Source organism: Salmo trutta, chromosome 2, assembly GCF_901001165.1.
Source record: "Salmo trutta chromosome 2, fSalTru1.1, whole genome shotgun sequence".
In the NCBI taxonomy this organism is placed as follows: domain Eukaryota; kingdom Metazoa; phylum Chordata; class Actinopteri; order Salmoniformes; family Salmonidae; genus Salmo; species Salmo trutta.
In genome coordinates this window covers 37,275,686-37,299,769 of record NC_042958.1, presented here as the reverse complement: position 1 = coordinate 37,299,769, position 24,084 = coordinate 37,275,686, and the positions used below count along the sequence as shown (strand labels likewise).

Here is a 24,084-nt window from a genome sequence, read left to right as displayed (position 1 = left end):
TGATGTACTGGGATTGATTTGCACATTTTGCACCAAAGTACGTTCATCTCTAGGAGACAGAACGCGTCTCCTTCCTGAGCGGTATGACGGCTGCGTGGTCCCATGGTGTTTATACTTCTTACTATTGTTTGTACAGATGAACGTGGTACCTTCAGACATTTGGAAATTGCTCCCAAGGATGAACCAGATTTGTGGAGGTCTACAATTATTTTTCTGAGGTCTTGGCTGATTTCTTTTGATTTGCCTATGACGTCAAGCAAAGAGGTACTGAGTTTGAAGGTAGGCCTTGAAATACATCCACAAGTACACCTCCAATTGACTCAAATGATGTCAATTAACCTACCAGAAGCTTCTAAAGCCATGACATCATTTTCTGGAATTTTCCAAGCTGTTTAAAGGCACAGTCAACATAGTGTATGTAAACTTCTGACCCACTGGAATTGTGATACAGTGAATTATAAGTGAAATAATCTGTCTGTAAACAATTGTTGGAAAAATGACTTGTGTCATGCACAAAGTAGATGTCCTAACCGACTTGCCAAAACTATAGTTTGTTGACAAGAAATTTGTGGAGTGGTTGAAAAACGAGTTTTAATGACTCCAACCTAAGTGGATGTAAACTTCCGACTTCAACTGTATAGTGTGAGGATATGTGAGTAATGTTAAATTGTATTAGACATTGGCACACCAGCAGGGACCTCAGACTCACTCGGAAGTCTTTTAACAGGGCAGGGCAAAAATAATTAGGGTAAGTTAACAGGCCAAATGCTGAAACACATTACAGCAACATCGGGGGCTGGCTTGGTTACATTTCAAAGGGATCTGAGGGTCATAAACTGGGAATCACAACCCTCTAGAGATTATGAAAACATTGCATCTTGCCAAAACAGAAAAAAACATAGTTGATTAAAGAGGTGTTAGGGCATCTTTTGGTATGGCCGACATTCGTAAGAGACACTTACAGCATCATTTGTTCCCATCATGCCATGCTTCAGTCTACAGCATGCATCTTCACATTCGGAGGTACCCTAATGAACACCTGGTAAAGCTTTCCTCATGGTGAGGCAAACATAGGGGTTTGTTTGGGGTAATATTTGGGGGTGGGTTGACCGAGCCTACACTCGTATGTGCTGGGGTTGGGGGTCAGGGGAGAGGGCAGGGAGGCGAGTAAAAACGTGTGAAAAAACGGACATGCAGCAGAATAAACTCCTACTTTGATCCGAGCGTTGGATCTGATTGGGCATCTCTCATGTCCATCTGCCTCGCTGGCATCTCATTGGCTCCAGGGAATCCCACTGGCTTCCTAAGGGTTGATGTGATTTGAAGGTTGTCCGATTAAAGAGGTTGGTTGGTGTGACAACACACTAGTGGCAGCAAGCAGGATGTCTGTACTGAAGGACAAACTCCTGGTTGTGTGTATGTCTGTGTAAGTGAGGGTGCGTTAGCATCGGTGCAAGTGTGGAGGTAGTATGCACAGGCATCAGTGTGGGGTGCATCTGTGTGCATGCACACACAAAGTGAGAGAGGAGGACATAGTGGATCCTGGTGATCAGTGGATCTGGGGGTCTCATTTGACGCTTGTCTAGCAGGGAAAGGTTCTCATTGGAGAGTGGGGAATCATGCTTCACTCACTTCAGTGTTTAGATGGCACACTAACAACAAGCAGACACATTGGTAATGAACACACTGGGACTAAGGCACAGACTAGCACACCGTGGGAAAAGGAGTGACAGAGAACCCCCCCTCTAGTCCTACTAGGATCCAGGTAGTATTGATAAATGTAGTGCGTGGGCAAACTGGGCATATCTGAATACTTCTATTTAGGCCTATAGTCTTTGTGGGTTTTCAATGTGCAAGGTATAGCTGCACCTGAAGCTTTTTCACAAATTATAGGGCTGTCCTATAATTCTCAACCCAAAACATCCTTCCTATTGTCTACAATGCAAAAAGTACCAAATTAAAACTGATATTTGACTCGACTGCAATTACATAAAACTATTTCTAGCATCCTTGTAAATTGAAATTTGAATATGCCCTATTTTTAGAAGCATGGCAGATCTGTATGGGTAGAAAAGTGCTGGCTCGACAGGACGAGCTCAGGTGCATCTAGCCAATAGCCATACGGTTTCAATGACACTGCAAACACAGGTGGCTGTGCTTGGGCTGGGCTGTTGGCTGGGGAGGGGGCTGTCAGCTGCCAGAGGACAAGCATATGCTTTGCCAGAGAAAGTGTCACCTACTGGGTCACCCTGGCATATCGATCAGGCAGGCCCTCAACAGGGGGGGAACCGTGGGGGTAGGGGTGGAGGGCCGACATGGGACAACAATTTTCCTGGCCCTTGTTTGACAAGGCTGCTTAATTGTGAGTGGATCAATTGCACTGCGGATACAGAGAGGGAGAATATTGATCTACTCTCTAATAACTACACCTGGCTCAATCACCTCCCTGAGGAATTACTCAGGGCCGGTGGTGTACATGTGAAGCACAACACAATGTGGGTGTGGTTCTGAGGAACTGTTTTTGTGACTGTCAAGTATTTTTAGAAGCCAGTTCATGGGATAGACTGATTGGTTTTGGCAGAGACGTTATATCTCGTAACCTAGGTTAGCTCTTATTCTGAGCAGTGTAGATGGTTTCCACAATATGCTGACCATGATAGGCAACAGACCACAAAACAGAGGTCATAATGTGGCTAAACCTAATCGCCAAATGTAGATAAGGGGTGAACAGTGTCAGAGTAGTGGACAGGTTGCAATACTAAAGCAAGCAGTAGGGGGAGCACAGAAAGAGAGAGCACTCACAGCACAATGCAGGAGTGAGAAACAGTCGGTCTGATAGATGCAGATGGTGAATTGCAGATATTACACACAGAAACATGACCAGAGGCAGGCATGGAGTAGAGAGGGGACGGGGGTTGGATCTTGGATGAATCCTGGCCGTGTGACTCACTTTCTGGCCCGGTTCTGTACGTTCTGCTGCTGCTGGTTCTGCTGGGAGGGGGCAGGTCTCTTGCGGCTGGGCTCCATGACCGGGGTGGGCAGGCCGGGCCGCACCGTAGGGCTCCCACTGTACGGGGGGCCGGGGGGGCCCATGGGGGCACCCTGGTGGGGCATCCTAGCTCCAGATGGCATTCCAGGACGCTAGAGATGACAGGAGACACGGTATTAGTTACTGCACATTTCAAATACACAGACGTAGGGCTGGGCGGTATACCGTATTTTTCTATATACACCGGTATTGATGCTCGGGCCGGTTCGGGTTTTTACTTTACCTTCTATTACGGTATTTCAATGTTTGGTTTGTTAAATGTGATACGTAACTCCAGCGAGTTTAATGTCCGTTTTTATAGTTCACTCTGTTTGCTATTTGAGCCGTCTTTCTCCCTCTCCGCTTGCTGCATGCCGCGTCCCACACCAAGCCTGCCCCGTCAATCAAGAGAGCAGCTGCTCGACCACGGAGTCACAAGCACTTTCTTGCCGTTCACTCTGCAGTCTGCATGGTCAGATAGACGCAGAAAGATGTTTGTGACAACGACACTGCTTTCTATAAGCGTTCTATAAATACACTATTCGTTTGTGTATCTTACTGTGTGAAAACTACGGTCTGCTAGTTTGTCTTTAGCAAGTTTTGTTAGCCACTGATGCTAATCGCTAGTTAGCTGACTAGCTAGATTGCTAAATGTACTAAGAGTCAGAGCAAATGTAGCTACCTAATACAGCCTGGTCACAGATAGAACAATAAGCTAGATGTTTCACAAGATGTATAGATCTGAAGCATCTGGTTGGCGATGACAGGAAGCCCAGTTGCCAGCAGCGGGAGAAGATTTGGATTTTGGCCGACATTCTGCAAATTTTCTCATCAATTACACATTTGATACAGTACTGTTCCCAAAACGATACATTTGTTATGACGAGAGTGGACTTGTTTAGCAGACTTTACCCTTTGCCAAAGTTTCCAAAAAAATGCATTATTTACAATGAGTGCAAGGACGAATTGAATTATTGCACACGTCACAGAAATATGCAAATACATGCTAGAACGTGCCAATAGGATCTCGATAGCTTGTGCTTGGCTCTGCCCACCTCCTTGCTTGTTCTGCCCACTCTGATTAATTTGCTCCCATTGGAAACAACAGGCTGTGGTCGATCTTGGGTTAGTTATAAAAAATATGTTGCATGTTACCAGTGCTGGTGTAGGCCTAGATAAGCATGTTGTTTGTGCAACAGTATCTTCTAAATCGGATAAGAATAGGCGAAGCATTAATTTGTTAGTTAGCTAGCTACATGAGGTAAGAAAACATGTAATCTAATATCTATTACGTTCCCCTGAAAACACTGACCAACACTTTGGTTCCTACTCTGTCAATTCTTCCCTGGCTTATTCATTCATTGTCATGTAAACAACAATGTATTCAATGTGCTCCCCACTATATTCCAACGATGGAAAAAGAATGATTAATCTAACTCTATGATTTCAACAGTTCACCAATTAACTATGTCTAGATGTTTTGCCCATATCATGCAGCTCTGCTTGGAACCGTGTGGAAATTATAACAAAAGTGCAGGAAATGATTAAATTAGTTTTTGTTTCAAGTTGGATTGAACCGTATAAAATAATCCGAATGGAGAAAGCCCCACTGAAATAACTTTTAATGTGTTGCCACCCTAGAGTCATGAACTACTCAAAGCATATTTAGAATGTGAAAAATATTGTGATATGATATTTTGGTCATATCGCCCAACCCTACACAGACATCATGGTTTGGTATGTAGTGTAAACTCATATGACTGGTCTGTATCAGGTGTGTTAAACTAGGACTGGAACAAAATCCTGCACATACTAATGCCTTCCAGGACCGGGATCGGGAACCCCTGGTTTATGTCCTAGCCCAGGTGTAATTTACTCCAGTGATCCCATTAATAAAACATTGAATGAATGAAATCAAGTCGTATAGTATTCATGTGTAATGATTCCTATCTCACTCACTCATGTATCTCTTATTCTTGCTGATAGCAAGATCACTCAAAACACACCCTGAAGAAAGGGCTAACAGTGATTACACACACACACACACACACACACACACACACACACACACACGGACTTTACACTGAAACCAAATGTCCAAGTGGCCAACAATCTAGCAGCGGCCTGCCTGCCTGGCAACCCTGTGAAACTGGGGGGGGGCAACACCTGTGGCTGCCTGTCAGTCACTCCGTGTGTCCGTCCCATGGCAACAGCTGTTGTCCCAGGCTGTGTTTGATGCCGCAGCGAACTGTCTGACTGAAAACTGAACCCAAAGAGCTACCCAATGAGAGGAGAGAACCCAAAGAGCTACCCAATGAGAGGAGAGAACCCAAAGAGCTACCCAATGAGAGGAGAGAACCCAAAGAGCTACCCAATGAGAGGAGAGAACCCAAAGACCTACCCAATGAGAGGAGAGAACCCAAAGACCTACCCAATGAGAGGAGAGAACCCAAAGAGCTACCCAATGAGAGGAGAGAACCCAAAGAGCTACCCAATGAGAGGAGAGAACCCAAAGAGCTACCCAACGAGAGGAGAGAACCCATAGAGCTACCCAATGAGAGGAGAGAACCCATAGAGCTACCCAATGAGAGGAGAGAACCCAAAGAGCTACCCAATGAGAGGAGAGAACCCAAAGAGCTACCCAATGAGAGGAGAGAACCCAGAAAGCTACCCAATGAGAGGAGAGAACCCAGAAAGCTACCCAATGAGAGGAGAGAACCCAGAGCTACCCAATGAGAGGAGAGAACCCAGAGCTACCCAATGAGAGGAGAGAACCCAGAGCTACCCAATGAGAGGAGAGAACCCAGAGCTACCCAATGAGAGGAGAGAACCCAGAGCTACCCAATGAGAGGAGAGAACCCAGAGCTACCCAATGAGAGGAGAGAACCCAGAGCTACCCATTGAGAAGAGAAAAATCAATGAGCTACCTAATAGAGCCCCACAGTGGAGTTGTCATAATTCCCATAAACCCTAGCAGTCAAACAGGGAAATGGTTCCAATAGTTTTTCCACCATTCATTTTTCTCATAAAATAAGGGCTGTGTTTCATGTAGGCTTACCCTGGCGTGACGTTTTGATAACAATGTAAATCTCTATCGGACAACGTGACTTTTATCAATATATTCGGATCCATTTAGTCTCAGATTATTATTATTATTTTATTTACTTCACCTTTATTTAACCAGGTAGGCTAGTTGAGAACAAGTTCTCATTTACAACTGCGACCTGGCCAAGATAAAGCATAGCAATTCGACACATACAACAACACAGAGTTACACATGGAATAAACAAAACATAGTCAATATTACAGTAGAACAAAAGAAAACAAAAAGTCTATATACAGTGAGTGCAAATAAGGTAAGTTAAGGCAATAAATGGGCCATGGTGGCGAAGTAATTACAATATAGCAATTAAACACGATAGATGTGCAGAAGATGAATGTGCAAGTAGAGATACTGGGGTGCAAAGGAACAAGATAAATAAATAAATAAATACAGTATGGGGATGAGGTAGGTAGATAGATGGGCTGTTTACAGATGGGCTGTGTAAAGGTGCAGTGATCTGTGAGCTGCTCTGACAGCTGGTGCTTAAAGCTAGTGAGGGAGATATGAGTCTCCAGCTTCAGAGATTTTTGCAGTTCGTTCCAGTCATTGGCAGCAGAGAACTGGAAGGAAAGACGACCAAAGGAGGAATTGGCTTTGGGGGTGACCAGTGAGATATACCTGCTGGAGCACGTGCTACGAGTGGGTGCTGCTATGGTGACCAGTGAGCTGAGATGAGGCGGGGCTTTACCTAGCAGAGACTTGTAGATGACCTGTAGCCAGGGGGTTGGCGACGAGTATGAAGCGAGGGCCAACCAACGAGAAAGTACAGGTTGCAATGGTGGGTAGTGTATGGGGCTTTGGTGACAAAACGGATGGCACTGTGATAGACTGCATCCAGTTTGTTGAGTAGAGTGTTGGAGGCTATTTTATAGATGACATCACCGAAGTCGAGGATCGGTAGGATGGTCAGTTTTAGGGGGGTATGTTTGGCAGCATGAGTGAAGGATGCTTTGTTGCGATATAGGAAGCCGATTCTAGATTTAATTTTGGATTGGAGATGCTTAATGTGAGTCTGGAAGGAGAGTTTACAGTCTAACCAGACACCCAGGTATTTGTAGTTGTCCACGTATTCTAAGTCAGAGCCGCCCAGAGTAGTGATGCTGGACGGGCGAGCAGGTGCGGGCAGTGATCGATTGAATAGCATGCATTTAGTTTTACTTGCGTTTAAGAGCAGTTGGAGGCCACGGAAGGAGAGTTGTATGGCATTGAAGCTCGTCTGGAGGTTAGTTAACACAGTATCCAAAGAGGGGCCAGAAGTATACAGAATGGTGTCGTCTGCGTAGAGGTGGATCAGAGAATCACCAGCAGCAAGAGCAACATCATTGATGTATACAGAGAAGAGAGTCGGCCCGAGAATTGAACCCTGTGGCACCCCCATAGAGACTGCCAGAGGTCCGGACAACAGGCCCTCCGATTTGACACACTGAACTCTATCAGAGAAGTAGTTGGTAAACCAGGCGAGGCAATCATTTGAGAAACCAAGGCTGTCGAGTCTGCCAATAAGAATGTGGTGATTGACAGAGTCGAAAGCCTTGGCCAGGTCGATGAATACGGCTGCACAGTAACGTCTCTTATCGATGGCGGTTATGATGTCATTTAGGACCGTGAGTGTGGCTGAGGTGCACCCATGACCAGCTCTGAAACCAGATTGCATAGCGGAGGAGGTACAGTGGGATTCGAAATGGTCGGTAATCTGTTTGTTAACTTGGCTTTCGAAGACCTTAGAAAGACAGGGTAGGATAGATATAGGTCTGTAGCAGTTTGGGTCTAGAGTGTCACCCCCTTTGAATAGGGGAATGACCGCGGCATCTTTCCAATCTTTGGGAATCTCAGACGATACGAAAGAGAGTTTGAACAGGCTAGTAAGGGATTGCAACAATTTCGGCAGATCATTTTAGAAAGAGAGGGTCCAGATTGTCTAGCCCGGCTGATTTGTATGGGTCCAGATTTTGCAGCTCTTTCAGAACATCAGCTATCTGGATTTGGGAGAAGGAGAAATGGTGGGGGCATTGGCAGGTTGCTGTGGAGGGTGCCGGGCAGTTGACCGGGGTAGGAGTTGCCAGGTGGAAAGCATGGCCAGCCGTAGAGAAATTCTTATTGAAATTCTCAATTATAGTGGATTTATCGGTGGTGACAGTGTTTCCTAGCCTCAGTGCAGTGGGCAGCTGGGAGGAGGTGCTCTTATTCTCCATGGAATTTACAGTGTCCCAGAACTTTTTTGAGTTAGTACTACAGGATGCAAATTTCTGTTTGAAAAAGCTAGCCTTAGCTTTTCTAACTGCCTGTGTATATTTGTTCCTAACTTCCCTGAATATTTGCATAACACGGGGGCTATTCGATGCTAATGCAGAACGCCACAGGGTGTTTTTGTGCTGGTCAAGGGCAGACAGGTCTGGAGTGAACCAAGGACTATATCTATTCCTAGTTCTAAAATACAGGCAAAGATCTGAAAAGACATCATTCAAGACTACAAATCCCTGCAAGCTCCTGCATGTCATCTCTAGCTGACACCTTTGCTATCAGGTATTGTGTCAATTTAAAACTTGCACAAGACAATTCACATAATTGTCAATTTAAAGAAATGTAGCCAATTTATTCATTAGTAAATTTAGCTAACATTACCTTGGTTCGGAAGTCTCGTCCACATCATGGCATTTGTAGTTCTTTATGAAAGCCATTTCATTTTTGGGGGGTAAATACAGGCAAATATATTGCTAAAAGGCACCTTGTCCTAGAGAAATGTACACAATTATTAAAACGTCACACCAGGGTAAGTTTACACGAAACACAGCCCTTATTTTAAGTGTTTCTAAAATTCCCTATGGGGAAAAAAATTACTGGTGGAAAAACGATTGGAACAATTTCCTCGTTTGACCGCTAGGTTTTATGGGTATTATGACTGATACTGTGGTACTCTATGAGGAGGAGAGTTCCAGAGTCCTAGGACTCAATGTGCTACAAGCACAAGAGTAAATACAAAGAAACTTAGCTCTATCTCGATTTTGTTATGACATCTATGCTCCATGAGATTAGAAAGTCAATCATTACTTTTTTGGGAGGGAAACATTTCCTAATACGGCACTTTCCCTAAAAGAGTTGACATGCCATTTGAGAGTGGTAAATACAACAAAACCACAAAGGGAAAACACTAAGTACTTAGTTTAAAGAGGACATTGTATGCCAATTCTAAAAATGGATTTTGCTTTAACGTGTGGATAAAATTGTATAATAATCATTCCACAAGGAGGAACTGTGTCATATTGGTTATTTCATGACCATTGTTTGAGCGAGGCTAAAAGCCTATTCCTACATACAACCCCTGTCTTGACTCCTGCAATAACCCCTTATTCATAACAAATAGATGAGATAGGAACCCTTGTGATCTGGCAAACAATCACCTTTACAACTTAGTATCAAAGTGGCCTTGGTAGGAGAGTTTAAAAGCCTCCTAGACTGCATCCCAAATGGCATCCCATTCCCTGTAAATGAACTACTTCTAACCTTATTGGCCCTGGTCAAAAGTACTGCATTATATAGGGAATATGGTGCTATTTGGGGCGCAGCCCAACTCTTTTCATCAGTCAGGAAGTGGTTCTGCAGTATGGTTCCCTGGTCGCTGTGAAATCTGGCACCTCACAGAGTGGGAAATGGAGTAACAATAGCCTCACATTACTGACTGCCACAGCTAGCAACATTTATTTTACCACTTTACACATACATTTTGGGATTCCTCCTCTGTAAAAGTAATTTGCCTGACGACGTGCTAGTGACAAGGAGAGTCTAATTTCATACGTTGACATTTCTGCTCCTCCTCTCCTTTATTACCTTTGATGTTTTTCAAAAAGAGGCGAGAAGAGGACAGAGGAGTTAGTAAAACCTATAGAGAATCTCCCAATAACAGGTCATACTGTTCTGCCAAATACCATCTCTGGGATGATCTTGCATCACCCATGTTTTAAGCTAGTGCTTTGACATTTTCCATTGGGGAGAAATTGTGTGGGTTTTCAATCGACTCTAAACTGTTGTGAAATCAAGATAAACCGAGTTGGGGAGTATTGGGAGCTAACATACTGTATGCACATCTACAATCGCTTAAAAGCACACAAAGACACACAAACCCAAACACTATTAATCATCAACAGCAATCCGTTTATTAACTCCATCTTATCTGCACTAGTCATTTGGTTGAGTGACTGTGTGAAATAGAGTTGTGGGAGACGTTAGGTGCAGTTTGTGCCACTACTGTAACCTAGGGGTCACCACTGTTTCCACTCACAGGACGGTCAAACATATGGTGCTCTGGTGAAAAGTAGTGCACTATATAGGGAATATGATGCCATTTGGGATGGAACCAGGCCCACATGGGAAAACTGCCGCAGAAACAGCCATTTTACGACCAGCTTAACATGAGGATGACAATAGGAAATAGACCTATAGGATCTGTAAAATATATTCTATGCTTGAAGTACTCAAATAACACCAATAGCCACAACAATGCCAGTCTCTGGCTTTACATTTCATGAATCAATTGCAGCCAACACTGAGCACCCTCTTAACACAAGGTGATCTCTCGTTAAACCATCAATATGTGCTAAAATCACCTGCACAGCTGATCTCAATTACAACCACTATTGGCAACCATTTTACCGCTCCCTAAAGCTGACGTCAAAGGCCCAATGTAGCAGTTTTTATATCAATATCAAATAATTTCTGGTTAACAATTAAGTACCTTACCGTAATAGATTCAGCTGTTGTCCAATATCATATTAAACACAGGAAAAACGGAATTTCGACTGCCTTTAACTTTAAGTCCTGGTTGCTTATCAAAAGGGGAAAATAAAGTATTCCTGAATTTCTACATCTAAAATCGATAACTTAACCAAGCCAATCATGATTGAGTTAATATAATCTGTTTTCATTAAATTAGTCTAATCAAGGTATGTCAAATGACAAATTATATTCTAATGTGACCCAAACAGACATCTATAATGCACTGTATTGTACTTTACTGTACTCTACAGTAAACTCGAATATAGTTCAGTACAGTACAGGAAAGTAGAGTTGTAGGGCAGCCCCCGAAGTGACTCTTCTTATCAACTGTATGCAAGAATTTCCTGTGTCATCTTAGGAATTCAACATTCTCTGTGCTGAACCCCCAAGAATTTCCTCTGTGTCATCTTAGGAATTCAACATTCTCTGTGCTGAACCCCCAAGAATTTCCTCTGTGTCATCTTAGGAATTCAACATTCTCTGTGCTGAACCCCCAATAATTTCCTCTGTGTCATCTTAGGAATTCAACATTCTCTGTGCTGAACCCCCAAGAATTTCCTCTGTGTCATCTTAGGAATTCAACATTCTCTGTGCTGAACCCCCAAGAATTTCCTCTGTGTCATCTTAGGAATTCAACATTCTCTGTGCTGAACCCCCAAGAATTTCCTGTGTCATCTTAGGAATTCAACATTCTCTGTGCTGAACCCCCAATAATTTCCTCTGTGTCATCTTAGGAATTCAACATTCTCTGTGCTGAACCCCCAATAATTTCCTCTGTGTCATCTTAGGAATTCAACATTCTCTGTGTTGAACCCCCAATGTCACATCTCTAAGAAGCAGAGGTTCTGTTGTGATTACATCATGTACGTCTAATATCTGATTGGCGGTTAACTTTACAGTAATACTTTTGGTCAACAACTCAGATTTTGAATCAAAATGACATTCATTGTGCTTACTCTTATGTTCCTGACCTGCTGTGGTGAGATACTCTCTTTCCTTCTCTCTAACTCTCCCATGTGCTATGGGCCATGGCACAAGCCAAGGTTTCTTTGTCTCTCTCTAACCATGCTTGGAATAATGCCTTTGAAGGTAGGCCTTGAAATACATCGACAGGTACACCTCCAATTGACTCAAATGATGTCAATTAACCTATCAGAAGCTTCTAAAGCCATGACATCATTTTCTGGAATTTTCCAAGCTGTTTAAAGGCACAGTCAACTTAGTGTATGTAAACTTCTGACCCACTGGAATTGTGATACAGTGAGTTATAAGTGAAATAATCTGTCTGTAAACAATTGTTGGAAAAATTACTTGCGTCATACACAAAGTAGATGTCCTAACCGACTTGCCAAAACTATAGTTTGTTAACAAGAAATGTGTGGAGTTGCTGAAAAACAAGTTCAATGACTCCAACCTAAGTGTATGTAAACTTCAGACTTCAACTGTATATATAATATACTGTATATACACATATCAAATCTTACTGCCCACTACAGAGTACAGTTCAGTACAGTACATTATAGTTCAGTACAGTGCTGTACTATACTGGGTCTATATTCTTACAATAAATATTTTGGATTTATACCAGTCTTGGTATTTTCAATGTTCCTGATAGGTTGATATTTCATTGGGGTCAGGAGTAGAGAACCTAGATGCAGCTTCCTGGTATCTAAATCGTTTGACACAGTAACAACGGAAGATCACCTGATCTGCTGGTTTATTCTTGTGGGTTTTTGGTTTTAACACGCAGGTGCATGTTATCTCCCGTTAGTAGCGTTTTAAGACATTCAGCCGTAACATGCAGCTGTGCATTAAGTTCTGCCTGTTGGTTGCAATTGATCCCATTAAAATGGAGGCCAGCTAGTCAGTCAGTGAGTTGGAGAGAGGCTGTGGTGCAATGGAGTCCATGTCCTCTCCCAGTCACAGTCACACAGGTGCTGCTGTCACTCTGCTGGCTGCGGGCGGGCGGGAGGGAGGAGAAGCAGCTGTGTGGTTTCTCTGGGGCCTGGGCAGAGAGAAAGTAGCTCTAACTTTAACATTCCTGTTGGGGTCTGGGTGCTGCTGGCTGGTCTCTTTCTTTGGTTACCTTGACAAGAAGACCCTGGCTCTCCCCCCCCCACTGTCCACTTCCTATCTCGGCAGGAGGGTGGAGCGTTTCCCCGAGACTGGGCGTGTGGCCAGGCCCCGCCGTGCTGTGTGGCCACCCAAGGTAGAGGGAAAGGGGACACCTAGTCAGTTGTACAACTGAATGCAAGGGACTGGGAGAGGATAGGGGAGAGACCTGATTGAAGGAGTGGTAATACTATAGTGGGCAAATAATAGGTTAACTAACTGGGATCCTGTAAAGTATAGAAAAGGAATGATTGACCGACTGGATGTGCCCAATTGGCTGATTGGATGTGCCCAATTGGCTGATTGGATGTGCCCTATTGGCTGATTGGATGTGCCCTATTGGCTGATTGGATGTGCCCAATTGGCTGATTGGATGTGCCCTATTGGCTGATTGGATGTGCCCTATTGGCTGATTGGATGTGCCCAATTGGCTGATTGGATGTGCCCTATTGGCTGATTGGATGTGCCCTATTGGCTGATTGGATGTGCCCTATTGGCTGATTGGATGTGCCCTATTGGGTGGTCCTCTGCAGTATTGTCTTCCCAAATCCTTATAAATCCATGCCAACAGCAGCCCATATCTGATTTCTGTCCTCCACTCTTCCCCGTCTCTCACAACTCTGTCTGCCAGCCAGCCAGCAATTTAATCTGCCATGTGATTGGATATCTGAGACGACCTTTGACGGCATCTGTAGGAGGGTTGAAGGTGTTTGGAGAGGCCACAGTGTATTTAACCCACATAGGGCTAAAAATGTGATTGGAGAAGCTCCGTAATAGAATCTTCTAAGGGGCATGGCAAAGTTCATGATAGCAGTCACACACACATACACACACGCTCTGTACGTAGTCATACTATGACATTTGAAATGTCTATTCATTTTAAACCTTTGTGAGAGTAATGTATACTGTCAATTTTTGATTGTTTATTACATTTTTGTTTATTATCCATTTCACTTGCTTTGGCAATGTAAACAATGTTTCCCATGCCAATAAAGCCCCCTAAATTGAATTGACAAATAAGAGAAAGAGAGAGAGACTCAAGGTCGCCAAGTGGCGCCCACCCAACAGGCTTCCAAGACCGGGCCATCTCCAAGAGACCTCTCCCCCACGGACTGAAACCCCACACATGGAAAGAGTCCAGCAGGAAGCTGAAACCTCACACATGGAAAGAGTCCAGCAGGAGGCTGAAACCCCACACATGGAAAGAGTCCAGCAGGAGGCTGAAACCCCACACATGGAAAGAGTCCAGCAGGAGGCTGAAACCCCACACATGGAAAGAGTCCAGCAGGAGGCTGAAACCCCACACATGGAAAGAGTCCAGCAGGAGGCTGAAACCCCACACATGGAAAGAGTCCAGCAGGAGGCTGAAACACCAGGACCTTCACAGCTCCACATAAGTGCAACAGTAGGTGTGTGTGTGTGAAGGAATGTGGCTGGCCTTTCAGATATTCTATCTCCAGAGGGGGAGTTGTGTTGTCTTAGCCTACTGTAGTAAATATTCATAGGGATAAGTCTCAAATGGCACCTTATTCCCTTTATAGTGCGCTACTATTTACCAAAGCCCTATTGGACTGCATAGAGAACATTTTGGGACGCACCCTGGTTTTTAACTCAACTGGGAGTGAAACAGAGAGTAAAACGTCACTCCTCACCACAAACTAAAGATTCCTGCAGTCTATACAGTGAGCTGGAGTCTCATAACTCGCCGGCATTGAAGTGAATATGATAATCAAGACGATTCTACTCCCTCAAATCTACTGCGAGAAGAGGCAGTTCAGGCATGAAGAAAAATGTTTGGCCTGGGGTAGAGAGAAAGAGAGGTAAAGAGAGAGAGAGGTAAAGAGAGAGAGAGGTAGAGAGGTAAAGAGAGAGAGAGAGGTAAAGAGAGAGAGAGAGGTAAAGAGAGAGAGAGAGAGGTAGAGAGAGAGAGGTAGAGAGAGAGAGGTAGAGAGATAGAGAGATAGAGAGAGAGAGGTAGAGAGAGAGAGGTAGAGAGAGAGAGGTAGAGAGAGAGAGGTAGAGAGAGAGAGGTAGAGAGAGAGAGGTAGAGAGAGAGAGGTAGAGAGAGAGAGGTAGAGAGAGAGAGGGTAGAGAGAGAGAGGTAGAGAGAGAGAGGTAGAGAGAGAGAGGTAGAGAGAGAGAGGTAGAGAGAGAGAGGTAGAGAGAGGAGGTAGAGAGAGAGGTAGAGAGAGAGGTAGAGAGAGAGGTAGAGAGAGAGGTAGAGAGAGAGGTAGAGAGAGAGGTAGAGAGAGAGAGAGGTAGAGAGAGAGAGGTAGAGAGAGAGAGGTAGAGAGAGAGGTAGAGAGAGAGGTAGAGAGAGAGAGGTAGAGAGAGAGAGGTAGAGAGAGAGGTAGAGAGAGAGAGGTAGAGAGAGAGAGGTAAGAGAGAGAGGTAGAGAGAGAGAGGTAGAGAGAGAGAGGTAGAGAGAGAGAGGTAGAGAGAGAGAGGTAGAGAGAGAGAGGTAGAGAGAGAGAGGTAGAGAGAGAGAGGTAGAGAGAGAGGTGTAGAGGTAGAGAGAGAGGTAGAGAGAGAGGTAGAGAGAGAGAGTAGAGAGAGAGAGGTAGAGAGAGAGAGGTAGAGAGAGAGAGGTAGAGAGAGAGAGGTAGAGAGAGAGGTAGAGAGAGAGAGGTAGAGAGAGAGAGGTAGAGAGAGAGAGGTAGAGGTAGAGAGGTAGAGAGAGAGGTAGAGAGAGAGGTAGAGAGAGAGGTAGAGAGAGAGGTAGAGAGGTAGAGAGAGAGGTAGAGAGAGAGGTAGAGAGAGAGGTAGAGAGAGAGGTAGAGAGAGAGGTAGTAGAGAGAGAGTAGAGAGAGTAGAGAGGTAGAGAGGAGGTAGAGGAGGTAGAGAGAGAGAGAGGTAGAGAGAGAGAGAGGTAGAGAGAGGTAGAGAGAGAGGTAGAGAGAGAGGTAGAGAGAGAGGTAGAGAGAGAAGTAGAGAGGTAGAGAGGTAGAGAGGTATAGAGAGAGAGGTAGAGAGAGAGGTAGAGAGAGAGGTAGAGAGAGAGGTAGAGTAGAGAGGTAGAGAGGTAGAGAGAGAAGTAGAGAGGTAGAAAGAGGTAGAGAGAGAGGTAGAGAGAGAGGTAGAGAGAGAGGTAGAGAGAGAGGTAGAGAGGTAGAGAGAGAGGTAGAGAGAGAGGTAGAGAGGTAGAGAGAGAGGTAGAGAGAGAGGTAGAGAGAGAGGTAGAGAGAGAGAGGTAGAGAGAGAGAGGTAGAGAGAGAGAGGTAGAGAGGTAGAGAGGTAGAGAGGTAGAGAGGTAGAGAGGTAGAGAGGTAGAGAGGTAGAGAGGTAGAGAGGTAGAGAGAGAGGTAGAGAGAGAGGTAGAGAGGTAGAGAGAGAGAGAGAGAGAGGTAGAGAGGTAGAGAGAGGTAGAGAGGTAGAGAGAGAGAGAGGTAGAGAGAGAGGTAGAGAGAGAGGTAGAGAGAGAAGTAGAGAGGTAGAGAGAGGTAGAGAGGTAGAGAGGTGTAGAGAGAGAGGTAGAGAGAGAGGTAGAGAGGTAGAGAGAGGTAGAGAGGTAGAGAGAGAGGTAGAGAGGTAGAGAGAGAGGTAGAGAGGTAGAGAGAGAGGTAGAGAGGTAGAGAGAGAGGTAGAGAGGTAGAGAGAGGTAGAGAGGTAGAGAGAGAGGTAGAGAGAGAGAGAGGTAGAGAGAGAGAGAGATCAAGGTTAATTGGTCTTTTGAGAAGGGACACTCATCTGGCTCATCATCACCTCTGCTCATTGTTTCACTTCAGTCTCTGCCCACTCGGCAGATGTCAATTCAACGTCTATTCCACATTGGTTCAAAGTCATTTTATTGAAATAACACAGGGACAATGTTGATTCAACCAGAGTGTGCATAGTGGGTATGCTGTACACTGCTGTACACTTATGCTTAATGCACTTCATCTTGTAGTACATGAACTGGCCAATACAATGAATGTGATCTGGATGTGTATATTCATATTCCTTGTGACTTTTAATAGATGGGTGAGGATTTGAGAACACTTTGTGGACTAGACAATGAAATACATTGACAGTGGTCTCTATTAAAGCCTCATGTCTTTGGGTTTTAACTGCCAGTCTAAACAAAACACACATCCATAACCCACACACACACATCCATAACACACACACACACATCCATAACCCACACACATCCATAACACACACACACACATCCATAACTCCATGATAACAACATTGTGCTCATCATAGGCTCTATTGTATTCCCAGGTCAGTTAATGCTGCATGTGTTATGACAGCAGTGACAGACCTTACCCTTTCCCCCAACCATGTGAAATTCACCCATTGCTATTTATTTGAAATAAGCTCAATTTCCTGCATTTCAAAACATTGAAGCATGCTCCAATAACATTATCCACATGACCATACACGTATATGTTCAAATGATCATAGCAGCGTGCTTATCTTACGACCGCTCTGAGACTGTGTTTTGAGTGAGCTGGTTGCTTCCCCCACTCACTCGCTAACTCCAAGCATGCTCAGTGTGCTCTGATAGCCAGGGGGTTGGTTGCTGCTAGCATCGCTCTGTGTCCCTCTCTCCTTCCTTCTCTCTCTTTTTTGCATTTCAAATGGCTGTCCTCCTCCGCTCCCTACTCCTTCCCTGATCTTCTTTAAAAAGAAAACAGTGTGGGATCCAGAGGGCTGGATATAACCTTCACATGGACAGCTATCTCTCTCAGATTGCCTATGCGCCGATGCTCTCTCTCTCTCTCACACACACACACGCTTGAGTAGTCACATATACACACACACGCCAGGGTCCGGCTCTCTCTGTCTCAATGACAGACAGTGCTACTGGGCAACTCACCACTCCATGGACCAGGAACTCAAACAGTTTGCTCTTGGTGGCTTTGCGCGCTCCCCCCGCCGTCTCCTCCGTAGCCATTTGCGCCGTCCCCTCGCTTCCCCCTGCTCCTACTACGTCTCCCTCTCTTTCTTTTGTCTTTCCCTCTCCCTCTCTTCCCCTTCACCCGAGCTTCAAATCCCCTCCCTTGCTTTACTTTCCTCCTCTTTGTGCTCTCCTTTTCTAGCGCCGTCCCCGACTCTCTCTCCTTCGCTCTCTCTCAACCCTCTCCCCCTCTCTCCCTCTGTGTTTTTGCCGTGCAGCCCTGCCGAGGCGCTCACTCTGTCTCAGAGCACACTTTTTAGTTGAGCTGCCTTTCAGGAGTAGAAGCCCTGCGGAGAAGGGGAGTGGGGGCCCCGGCAGGGGGGTTTGAGCCGGCCCACCCCTGGCGGCCCCCTGCCACAGCTGTTGCATTCCATTCCATTGGTAGATAAGGGCATGCGGTGTGACTGGCTGCCTGTGCCTGGTTGTTTGAGCAAGGGGACTGGGGAAGTTAGCCTCAGTTAGACATTCCCACCTCCTAGTGAATAACCCAGAGGCCATGGTCAGCCCCTTCAGCACAGCACACAACTCATTCTCAAAAAAGGACAAGCGGCTCTTAAAGGGGCCACACTGTATATTACTACTCTATTAGAGTGCAGTATAAAACCTAAATCACTACAACCTGTGTCTCTCAAGTAACAGGATCAAATGTAGCTGAAAAGCCATTTGCCATCTATATACACTTATATCACGCTATACAGCGTGTCATATTTATATGGCATAGTACTTTCATTGGTCAGCGAGGCAAAGATTCAGAGAACAGTTCCTGATTGGACACAACTGTGTGCACACTGTGTCTAATGAGCCAACTAATCTCCTCTAAAGCCCACAATTGGAGAGGGCCTCCTTCAGAACACCTTCACTTCCTGTCTTTCAATGATCATATCCCAAATGGCACCCTATTCCCTATATCGTGCTCTTCTTTTGACATGGCCAAAAGTAATGCACTACATAGGGAATAGGGTGCCATTTGGGACGTATTCCATATCTGGCTTAGCCTGGCATTCAGAGAGGCATTCAGAATGGTCTAGGGGTTCTTCCCCTCCACGCTTCATTAGTTGTAGGGTGAAGTTGCCCTTAGACCCGTTTTTCAAAGTCGGGGAGAACTGCAGGGAAAATAATTACGATTATTGTATGGGACGATATAGAAACGTTTTTGAGAAAGGTAATTTGAAAAACGCAATTTTACTGAGGAAATGTATTTATTGGTTTCTTTTCATTTTGGTAAGAGATGAAAATGCAATGAATTGAAGGTTATTTGTTTAAAATCTAAATGTACAGATTTTAAGGATGTAATTAGATTTGGGGTGGGATGGGATCGCAAATTCTTGCGAATAAACGGGGTCCCCAAAAATTCTGGTGGAAAAAAACTGGGAACAAGTTTTAATACCACTCCCCTAGACAATTAGGTGGCCATGATGGTATGAGGGCCAGATTGGGAATTTAGCCAGGACACCAGGGTTAACACCCCTACTCTTACGATAACTGTCATGGGATCGTTGGTGACCACAGAGAGTCAGGACACCAGTTTAACGTCCCATCCAAAAGACAGCACCTTACACAGGGCAATGTCCACAATCACTGCTCTGGGGCATTGGGATCTTTTTTGGGGACCAGAGTGCCTCCTACTGGCCCTCCAACAACACTTACAGAAGCATCTGGTCTCACATCCAGTGACTGACCAGAACCAACCCTGTTTAGCTTTAGAAGCAAGCCAGTAGTGGGATGCAGGGTGGTACATAGTTTTCACGTTATTTCAAGGAAATTAGGCTGAACCAACATGGAATAGACGTTGAATTGACGTCTGTGCCCAGTGGGAAGGGCTAATTGAGTAACTGTAAGTGACTGACATAACAAGAGGGAAACGGCTGGTGTACTACCAAATTTCTAAATTGCAACCGTATGTATTCTACTATTCTCAATAGTAACTCCCAACATTGTCTTTTTTTTTTTCATGAGGCCCCCTGATGATGTGAGGACCCAGGCAATTGCAATATGACGCATTTCCATACAGGATTTAGCTAGTGGTCACTAGCTGGCACAGCCACAAAGTCCTTAAATCAGATTTTAAACCTAAACCTAACCTTATAAGTAAGCATTTCACTGTAAGGTCTAAACCTGTTGTATTCGGCGCATGTGACAAATAAAATTTGATTTGAACCCTTAACATTAACCACACTGCTAACGCTAATGCAAGCGTTTCGCTACACTCGCAATAACTGCTAACCATGTGTATGTGACCAATACAATTTGATTATATTTGAATGCTGACATTAAATTTAAAAAAGATATATAATTTTTGTTTTCATGAATTTTTAAGCTGGCCCATCTAGTGGAAATGCCTCCAGGGCAAGATTCATGACAAACGTCAACCTGCTGTGTCTGCATGCACGTGGGTGTGACTGCATGTGTTTTTTGGGACCTTAGAGAGAAAGAGAGAGCGAGGCAGTCTGTCTATTGGTCGGGTTGCTAAGAGACCTGTCTGTTGCAGACATGGCCGTCGGTCATTATACTGATTCACAGAATCCTCCTCCCCCTCTTCCTCCCTCTCCCTCTCCTCCCTCTGACTGACCAAACAAGGCTGTGAAATATTAATGAGTTGATTTAAATGACAAAGGGTTGTGAAGTTGGGCAGGATCAAAGGCTTATGACACATACCAGTTGTTAGGATTGTCACCAGCAGCTCTGTGATCTGTGGCCAGGGTGAGAAACGGTAGTGGCACTGGCGGGTTAGAGATAGGAGGGAACAATATCCAGAGCAACTTACATACATTTTCATACTTTTTTTTGTTGCCATACTGGTCTCCCATGGGAATGCAACACACAACCCTGGCATTGCAAGCGCCATGTTCTACCAACTCAGCCACACAGGACAAGGATTGGAACAATTCCAACTAATCCTTAATTCAAACGGATCAAAAACCTGACGGCAGAAAAATATACATATGTCTACCCCAAATGCTCTCTGTGGTATATCTCCTCCAAAATGGATTTGATACAAGGTGTTTCTGTTGAAATGGCAGAGGGGGGTACATGGGACAGCACCGGGGGAAGGGAATACTGTCTGTATTGAGGGTAATCGAGTTCCCACTTCCCTACATGCTCTACTCTGAGCTTGGACTTGAGTGCTCTGGCAAGCGAGGGAGACTTTCTTGAATAAGTGACAGCAGTACTGTTCAGTTATTGTAGCCAAGGGCCAGCTGGTATGTGGGCCTGTAAACGTCTAGGTCAAAGGTCACGATTCCTCAACTTTCCCTGGAGTGACTCTGACCCCTAATGAGGGAGTAGTGGAACCCAGCGCCATTCATAATTTAACTAGCTAGAGGAAACTGATAAAAATGTTCAAAATAATAGCAAACAGAATCATAGGATAGGTCAAATTAAACGGTGTGTGGAGCTAATGGTTTCAAATGATAAAAAAATGTCTTCCTCTTTTCCAGTTATTGTTTGGTCTTTGAGACATTCAATAAATGCAAAACATCTATTGGACAGTGTGCTCTGTCCTCATCCCTGTTTTAAAACGGGTTTTTTCCCTTGTTGGTGGCGACACCTACTGTTGAGATGGGTGAAGTGCCTCTTGTCATTGTGATCTACAGAATACAGTGTGTGCTGCAAAGCCCCATAGATATTGTGGTCTTATGGTTGACTCCATCCTTCGCCCCCTTAAAAGATGGATTTATTTTTCTTGTGCATGAAAAATCTGTGTTGTAGTGATTATGTTATTTATATTATGCATCTCTTTTCATTTCTAACTAGATATACAGTAGAATAGAAAAATCTAAAATAATCTAATCTAAAATAATATAATACAAATATGAATCTGTTCTGGTGTAAGGTCAAGCAAGCACCAAATAAATAGACCTTAAAACAAGCAGAGCCAGAGAGAAACGGTGTCCTTGTTTCTCCAGCAATAGCACGTGGGCGTCAGAAGATAACAAAGGGATCCAACAGTTCAGGAACAGGCATCGTCAGCTTGTGCGCAGGAGTACCCCTTGCTGGCCCCCTGCTGGCTTCCTCACCAATAGGCCTACCAATTTCACCAAAATGGTCATATCCCATTCTGTTGCAGATAGGGGGAGAGAGGGGGGCTAACCTGGGGTAAGTGCTTGCAGGGAGCAAAAGTACTATCAATTGCCGGCAGAGGAGGCACATACTGGTGAGCAGACACCCCTGTCTAGGATAGACGCAGTCTGCTTAAATGAAAAAGGACCCCTCCCTCACTGACTGTGATGCAGTGTGATGTAGGAATGTGGAAATATACTAGACCCAGTCATGAATAATCTATTTCCATACACTTTCTCCTTTTTGACATTTAAAAAAAGGGAACATCCATTTTTGGACTTTTAAATGAGTTGAAATTGAATCCCAGATTGCCCCTTTAGTGCAATGATGAAGGAGCACAAGGAATGATCATTCCTAAACCGAACCACCATTACTACAGTGTCCGTCTGATTGAATGGGCACACAGACACAATAGAGTGGTGAGGAGGAGCTCCGTGGACCCTTAGTGTCCGGAAGTAATTTAGCCATTCATTGTAATAACTGAGATCTGCTGAGTTTATATTTTCTTGAGTTTTCTTGTGTCAAACTTATGACATTCCTGGATTACTCATTATATTAAGAAAATCAGATTGAATCAACAAATACAATGCATTCGGAAAGTATTCAGACCCCTTGACTTTTTCCACATTTTGTTACGTTACAACCTTATTCTAAAATGAATTAAATTGTGTTTTTTTTCTCATCAGTCTACACACAATATGCCATAATGACAAAGTAAAAAAAACAGAAATATGACATTTAAACAAGTATTCAGAACCTTTACTCAGTACTTTGTTGAAGCACCTTTGGCAGCGATTACAGCCTCGAGTCTTCCTGGGTATGACGCTGCAAGCTTGGCACACCAGTATTTGGGGAGTTTCTCCCATTCTTCTCTGCAGATTCTCTCAAGCTCTGTCAGGTTGGCTGAGGCACGACGCTGCACAGCTATTTTCAGGTCTCTCCAGAGATGTTCGATCAGGTTCAAGTCCGGGCTCTGGCTGGGCCACTCAAGGACATTCAGGCGTAGGATTAGCTGGACATTTCGGAACTGTGATAAGGGGCATCTTCTCCCCACTTGGTTATGGGTATGCAGTGATATTGCCAACACAGCCAGATTAATAGTCTTGTACCCTTAAAAATCTCTATAAAAAATGGTTATTTATATATTTTATTCCCTTTCTTTCCCTCCTCTGATGAGGAACAGATCTCAAGAAGGGTACCAAAACATTTCTGCAGCACTGAAGGTCCCCAAGAACACAGTGGCCTCCATCATTCTTAAATGGAAGAAGTTTGGAACCACCAAGACTCTTCCTAGAGCTGGCCGCCCGGCCAAAATGAGCAATCGAGGGAGAAGGGCATTGGTCAGGGAGGTTACCAAGAACTCAATGGTCACGCTGACAGAGCTCCAGAGTTCCTCTGTGGAGATGGGAGAACCTTCCAAAAGGTTTCTCCCATTTCTCCCATTCCACCAATCAGGCCTTTATGGTAGAGTGGCAAGATGGAAGCCACTCCTCAGTAAAATGCACACGACATCCCACTTGGAGTTTGCCAAAAGGCACCTAAAGGATTCTCAGACCATGAGAAACAAGATTCTCTGGTCTGATGAAACCAAGATTGAACTCAGCATCATTAGGGTTTGGCCGAGGTAAGCCATCATTGTAAATAAGAATTTGTTCTTAACTGACTTGCCTAGTTAAATAAAGGTTAAATAAAATTAAAATACAAAGTATGGTCTAATATACCATGGCTTTCAGACAATCAGCATTCAGGGCTTGAACCAGGTTTAAAATTGTAATTATAAACTGGGTGGTTCGAGCCCTGAATGCTGATTGGCTGATAGCCGTGGTATGAGACCGTATACCAGAGGTATGACAAAACATTTATTTTTACTGCTCTAATTACGTTGGAAACCAGTTTATAATAGCAATAAGACTATTAAGGGGGTTTGTGGTATATTGCCAATATACCATGGCCTTGCGTCGTGCCTATGAACAGTCCTTAGCCGTGGTATATTGGCCATATACCACATCTCCTCAGGCCTTATTGCTTAAATAAATCCCCTTTGTGCATGTACATATCTATAGATAAATCCAACAGGTGAGTTTGAGTGATGAAAGTTGGACAAAGGATCTTGAAATCTCTGAGCAA

General features: G+C 44.3%; 1 protein-coding gene across 8 annotated transcripts in view; it reads right to left on the bottom strand.

The window, feature by feature from the left end:
* LOC115154766 (SWI/SNF-related matrix-associated actin-dependent regulator of chromatin subfamily D member 3) overlaps positions 1–24,084 on the bottom strand; it is a 61,607-nt gene that overhangs the window by 19,483 nt on the left and 18,040 nt on the right. For 2 of the 8 annotated variants that reach the window (XM_029701334.1, XM_029701341.1), the window contains exons 1-3: positions 17,818–18,317; positions 2,951–3,141; positions 1,214–1,303 (exon numbers count right to left, since the gene is read on the bottom strand). In XM_029701334.1, coding sequence (XP_029557194.1) covers positions 1,214–1,303; positions 2,951–3,141; positions 17,818–17,895 — 359 coding nt within the window. In that variant the 5' untranslated portion in view covers positions 17,896–18,317. Of the gene's footprint in view, positions 1–1,213; positions 1,304–2,950; positions 3,142–17,817; positions 18,318–24,084 lie in introns of those variants that run through there. The other 6 variants (XM_029701349.1, XM_029701368.1, XM_029701381.1 and 3 more) reach the window with 6 other exon arrangements.